This window comes from Lontra canadensis, unplaced genomic scaffold (genome assembly GCF_010015895.1).
Source record: "Lontra canadensis isolate GAN:19392208 unplaced genomic scaffold, GSC_riverotter_1.0 scaffold64, whole genome shotgun sequence".
Lineage (NCBI taxonomy): Eukaryota > Metazoa > Chordata > Mammalia > Carnivora > Mustelidae > Lontra > Lontra canadensis.
The window spans coordinates 2,669,871-2,676,775 of NW_022631058.1; the positions used below are offsets into that span (position 1 = coordinate 2,669,871).

At 39.1% G+C, this 6,905-nt stretch overlaps 1 protein-coding gene across 1 annotated transcript in view; it reads right to left on the bottom strand.

The window, feature by feature from the left end:
* The window catches only part of SEL1L (SEL1L adaptor subunit of ERAD E3 ubiquitin ligase), a 55,141-nt gene extending 48,506 nt beyond the window's left edge, over positions 1-6,635 (bottom strand). Inside the window, exons 1-2 of the mRNA XM_032878555.1 lie at positions 6,453-6,635; positions 615-652 (exon numbers count right to left, since the gene is read on the bottom strand). Coding sequence (XP_032734446.1) covers positions 615-652; positions 6,453-6,522 — 108 coding nt within the window. The 5' untranslated portion in view covers positions 6,523-6,635. The remainder of the gene's footprint in view (positions 1-614; positions 653-6,452) is intronic.
* Between the last annotated feature and the right edge of the window lie 270 nt (positions 6,636-6,905).

The following is a 6,905-nucleotide window of genomic DNA, read 5'->3' on the forward strand; positions in this document are numbered from 1 at the left end:
AGGAAGCATTCCTTAACTCCTGAAGCTTGGAGTAGGGGCCCCTACAAACTCCCAACATAGCTTATACTTGCCCTTATGATAGCCCTGTACTACAACTTTCTGTTTCTCATCTATATTCCCTCAAATCTAGAGATCAGAGATCATAACTGAATGGTCTCCTTGGATACATAATCAGCCTTATTCACTCAACCAACCAATTTAAATGTATTAACTCTACAGATTTATAAAAACTGATAGAAGTGGAAACAAATGGCAGTTAAGTCTTCAAAATAAAAAAAAAAAAACTAAAAACTAAAAAAAAGGAATAAAATCAATCTCTCAGTGGGCAGGAGAATATTACTGCCTTTAGGCTCTACACACACAGCACATTCAAATTAAAATTAAACATAATAACCAACACTCTGAATGAAAATATTATTCTGTCTCCTACAGGTCAGTGATTTTTTCTCCACAGAAGAACTAGTGTATTGATACCAGCTATAGTTTTTTTCTTTTTTTTTTCCTTAATCCCATTCTGTTGCTCAAAAGACAGATTTCATATCCTTTCTAAGACACGTAATTCATGCTTTTAAATTGGGCATCAAATACTGGTCAATGCAGATTATAGTACACACCTTGGAATCTAAGGATTCATCTTGATTGCCTTCTTCATCTGTAAAGAAATTTTAAGATAATTTCATCATCCTTCTTGTTGGGAAATTATAGGTATTGTTAAAGCACTTGATAAATACAACAAATAATAACCAGACACTTGATAAATATACCTAGACTTATCTAAAAATTGATTGTATTCAACAACTGTACAGAAAAGATTAGGTAAAAGGAAAGCAAGGGGTTAGATGGAACAGTTCTTCCTCTTTTCCCCGGGAAGGCACTGCTTTCATCTAGTGCCTTATTCAGGTAAGAAGACCAATTACCACCACCACCCTCACCACCACCAAAACGAGACACTTCCTCAGACACCATCCAATTCTTTTGTTCGTATTTATTCTACTACTGAGTTGCTAAACTTAAAAAATAAATCTCTGATTCTGTGGTTCAGGGTTCCACCTATTATTTTCCTCTGCTCAGAATCCGGAGCTTATTTTAGAGCTTATTTTAGTGCTGGTGCTGATTAGCATTTTACTGTTCACTGAGACTACTAAAGATGGACACTAACAATTACTATTACGCGACGGAAGAGTTGCCAGACTAAGATATTTAGGATTTGTGTTCTACTTCACTGAAGAGTTAACCAGATAAAAGCAAAAACTAGCAGCATACCATCATGTACTTACTCACGTGAGATCTATTTATTAAGAAATCAGTATCTTATATTAAATAAACAATGAATCCAGCCCCTGGTTACATCTTTCTTCCAAATTCATATCTATTGCTTTGTCTTTGTCCAATTATGTTAATTTTCTGTCTATTATTTTGTGTTTTTGTGCTATTACTTCTATTCTGGCTACTTGCTACTCTTTCTCCTGATCTTATACAAACACACTGAGCACAAATGCCCATATGCTTATGTTTGGTCATTGTATTCCTGGCCAGTTTACAAAAAACAACTGTTAGATGGTCTCTAGGTTTCCTTCTTCTTCTTCTTAAAATGATCTGATTTTATCCAGGAGTCAACCTCAGTTATAAGCTCATAAGCTATATAAGAAATTGACCAGTAGACAAAATGCTATAAAACCATGTGCTTTTTACTAGAAAATTTGGTGTTACAGTTGCCATTAATCTTTACTTCATATGGTTATATCTTTTTTTTTTTTTAAAGATTTTGTTTATTTGACAGAGAGAGATCACAAGTAGGCAGAGAGGCAGGCAGAGAGACAGAGAAGGAAGCAGGCTCCCTGCTGAGCAGAGAGCCTGATGTGGGACTCAATCCCAGGACCCTGAGACCATGACCTGAGCCGAAGGCAGAGGCATAACTCACTGAGCCACCCAGGCACCCCATATGGTTATATCTTAAATATTATTTACAACTTGTAACTCTTTCAAGCATAACAAAAATATGCTTTGGAGTTTGTATTATCGAAGTAGTGAGCTAACTTTAAGAAGTATAACCTGGGGTGCACGGGTGGCTCAGCAGGTTAAAGCCTCTGCCTTCGGCTCAGGTCGTGATCCCAGGGTCCTGGGATGGAGCCCTGCATTGGGCTCTCTGCTCAGCAGGGAGCCTGCTTCCCTTCCTCTGCCTCTCTGCCTACTTGTGATCTCTGTCTATCAAATAAATAAAATCTTAAAAAAGAAAGAAGTATAACCAATTCATTATGTGTATAATATACAACACTATTTCATAGTATTTGTTTCTTTTGAATATTTGAGAAAACTAGTCTACTAGGAGGTTTGCCATATAAGAAAAGTGCTGTGAATTCAAAGAACACTTAAACTATAGTTACTTTCACATTTACTACTTTTAGACTACCTTCCAAATGTTTTATTTCTGATGGGCGGGGAAGAGAAGGGTATAGCATGTATTATCCCACAGTACCTATAACATTTAGGTAGTGATGGCACTTAATTAACAATCATCCTTCATGATAACTTCTTCACAGGTTTTACCCAAAGCCCGAATTCTAACACATGGTTCAAATTCCATTCTCAGCAACATTTGGATAAAGGAAAAAAAAATTCATCTCTACCATATATCAAAGTTGTATGAGTGGCTATGTTTAAGTAATCACAAACATTAACTAGTTAATGTATCAAGAGGAGACATTAATTGTGTAAATGTATATAGTATATCCCCAAACTTTAAATAAGCCAGAGCTCTTAAATTACTAATCACTAAATCATGAAATTTAGTACCTTCTCACAACAGGTCACATATGCAGGAAATAAGTATATAACACAGATACCTATAAGTAAATTTGAAGACATGTACATTTGAGATACTACAAGCTATTACACATTGAAGTAGCAAAATGTGTTTTTAAACTCTGAGAGTCATTGAAACCTGTGACATCAGGGTTATTTCACATGAATTGCATCATGCTTCTGTCTCTCTTCTCTTCAAACTTGCAATATATACTAAGGTTACTAGTAAATAAGAGAATTCTTTCTCATTTGCTAAATGGGAAAGTCTACTCCAGATGGTAGTCTTAAAGCATAAGCTATTTTCTCTCTCAAACTGATATATCTATTCACATAACACTTTTATAGAAGTTGCTTATAATATAGAAATTTCTGATATGTATTAGTCAGGTAACAAAGACACTTAAGTTATGCATAAACAAAAATAGTAACACTTTTAGCAGAACACGGACATCAAGAAAAAATGCAAAAGAGTTCAATGAAGAGTTACAGATTTCTCATTCAACAGTATCACATCCAGAATATAATGGTTTACATTACTTTAGAATTGTACACTTTCCTTTGAAAAAGACTAATTTTCATCTTTATTATATCAGCCAACCAAACTGCAAAAAGTACTGGGGATATTCTTTCAAGGAAAAGTAATGATCATAAATTCATTTTCCAACTTGTCATGTAAACTAAACAGACTGATAGACCTTCAAACACAGAAGTCCTAAGAGTTTGGTAAAAAGAGAGCAGACATCTGCTCTCTGCTTTACCACTGAATCTGTGAAGATCCTACAATACTCCTGATTTTTAATTACTCCAAAATCGAGGCCTGGAGAGCTAAGTTCAAAACCTCACTTCATTACATATTAATTTTATACAAGTGGTTCAAAATAGCAAGCTTGGTCAGCCTCCTCTTTCTCAACCTGTCAAAAGAGAATAATACCATCTGTCCTGTTGACTCACAATAATGTTTTAGGGAAGAAAAGAATAATGAAATTAAACATCGTCTGCAATCTGAAATTTACTCTTTGAATATCTAATAGAACTATTACCTGGAATACTTAGTGGTGGACCTAATTTAAAAGATTCTGTAGGGGCACCTGGGTGGCTCAGTGGGTTAATCCTCTGCCTTCGGCTCAGGTCATGATCCCAGGGTCCTGGGATCGAGCCCCGCATGGGGCTCTCTGCTCAGTGAGGCGCCTGCTTCCCTCTCCCTCTCTGCCTGCCTCTCTGTCTACTTGTGACCTCTCTCTCTCTCTCTCTCTCTGTGTCAAATAAATAAATAAAATCTTTAAAAAAAAAAATTCTGTAACACTGGCACAAAGGGAGAAAAAAGAAAAAGCAAACCATTTGTCTCTTCCTGCTGAAAATAAGAAAACAAGTATTTCTAAGTGAGAAAACATACAGCATTTTCCATTACTGAGGAAATGGAGAAGTATCTTTTTAACCTTCTCCTTTATTTATTCACAGGAAAAAAAGTATTTTGAATAAAAATGTCATATTTTTATATGCCTTTAAAACAAGATATGAAATAACAGCTACTAACAGTGATAGGATCAAGATTCCCTTTTTGTTGGCTGATTATACCTGGTAAATATGCAACTTGCTTTGGTAACCAGTAACATTCAAACTTTAAATTCACACAAAATTATGGCCCAAGACTTGATTTTTAAATAGGAGCAAATCTTTAATAATGAGGCTGACTTCCTATATACATAAGCAATTCAATGAATAAGAAAAGTCAAATGAAAATCCATGTACTCAATTTCTAAAACTTTACCTCACACAAGTGTTTTACTATAATTGCACTTGAGTGCAGTAGTGCCTTTATTACCTGTCAGCACATCTCTGTTGCTTTAGTTCTGGCTAAGTTTGGATTCTGGCTCTGCCAGAGAAATGCCCTGGCACAGGTTAACTACGATGGAAATCCGAGCAGACATTTTCAAACCCAGTTCTCTGCTTACATCAACACCATCCAAAGATTTAGCACTTCAGTATGAGTAATCTATTATAACATCCCGAGAATCCCTACTGTTGATTAAATGACTTCTTCAAGTACCATTTCCACTGACGTGAAGCTCTTACGCATATGAAATCTAGTTAACAGAATATGCAGGAAAATGTTTGCAGGGCTCTAATTTTCTTTAAATTCTGCAAACTTAATTCAGAGGAATACTCACCATGTTCTTTAACTAGTTGTTCTTACACATTAGTGTGAAGAATTATTTGTGAAGCTTATTTAACTACAGATACCCCAACCTGCTCCAGACCTAAAACTGCATGTTTAACAAACTCCTACGAGGACTTCTGATGCAAGTGGTCTATGGCCCATCAGGTACTCTATCGATTACACTCAACAGTTTGTTTCATATTTCCTGTGGTCAAATAATTGTTAGCAGTGCTTCAAGAGTTAGGTAGTTTGGGAGATTTGGTCATGAATACAAACCATTACTAAAAAGGGGGAAGGCAGACCTCAAGGCATGATGTTGGCAGTAAAGTAACTAGCATATGCTTGTTGCTTTTGAAATGGTATCTCAAACCACAATATGGATAGAATTTTAGGTTTAGACCTCTTATTTTAGAAACAGAATGACGTTATGGCAATGACTTACAACTAGGACAGATAATTTGGGGATTCAAATAGCCATCTGGGAAATTTTCTGTTGGGAAAAAAAAAAAAGTTGACATTTATACCCTGCCTTGTTCCAAAAAAATTTAAAGCCACAGAACAGCTGTTTTGTTAACTAAACTGATTAAAATTCAAAAGATTTATTGTACTAATTTGTTTCTTTACCAACATTAAGAAACACTAAGTGCTTCTTTATCAACACTCCCCAAACAGAAGTTTTCAGATGTAGGCAGGCTGGACTATTACGAAAGAAAAATACATTTCAGAACCCTAGTATTAAGCCGCTAACTGGAAAATCAACTCAAAAGCACACGAATTTTTATATCTATACAAAATATGAAAATCAGGTGCTATATGCATTTTAAATTTACAAGGACCAAGATTTCCTTAAAAAAAAAAATCACAAAGTTACTGTCAACAAACATGGGGCGACTCAGAAACACGGTGACAGAGATAAATACCACTTTCTCCGGAATATCTCCTAAAAAGGGACTGAGAGCGGACACCGTTACACCAAAAGTCTTCATTTTAAAATAGACCAGGAGATAAGGGGCACCTCAGGTGCTAAGCAATCCACCAAACCACTGTCAACATCCTGGTGTTGATGGACCCGGCTCTGCTCAGTGATGACCCCAGGTGTGTCAACTACTTAACTTACAAATCCCAAGCACATAATCTGTCCGAGAGTTGAGGAAGTTCCAGGAAGGCTCAGGTGTCACTGTGGAGCTAAGCCAGCTCTCGGGATTTATTCCCCAAGAGTCAATTCCTCACTCGCGAGGAGTCGCGTAAAGTTTGTTAAGTGAGGAGAGGTGTGGGCAGGGTGACCGCCCCTTCCCTTCCTCCCCTCTCTAGCTCCCTAAACACCCTCTCTATCCCAGGCCAGCCAAAGCCCGAGGAAGGACAGCGAGAGGCTAGTGAGAGGTGTGACCAGAGAGAGTGGAGTCTCCAGCTTGAGCCCCCACGGCCCTGCCCCGGGATGGAGGCCGGGGGGGCGGTGGCTCCCGGCCTCCAGTCCGAGGGGGCGGATACTGACCCGAGGACGCCGAGGCCGAGCCCAGCAGCACCGCACAGAGCAGCAGCGTCAGCCCAACTCGGACCCGCATCCTGCTCCCGCGGCCGCTGCCACCCCCTGGAGCTGTCGCTTTCGCCTCTGCCACCACCGACTCAGCTACCGCCGCCGCCTCGCCGCAGCTCTTCCTGCTCTGGGCTCCTTCCTCCGCCCCTTCCCAGGCCTCCCTGCCCTAGAGCGGAGCCAATCCCCGCCCGCCGCCTCGGGCTCTGTGCCCAATCGCTGCAGTCTTCCCTCCCACCTTATTGCCCCGCCCCCGGGGTCATACATTGACCAATAATTTTGCAAGATTCTCACACCGACTTTCCTGGTTGGACCACGGCCTCACGACATGGCCCCAGCTAATTGGCAGATCCTGGGTTCAACCATCCCGGAATCAGGGCGTGAGTCCAGGGCCGGGAAGAAAAGAAAGGCACC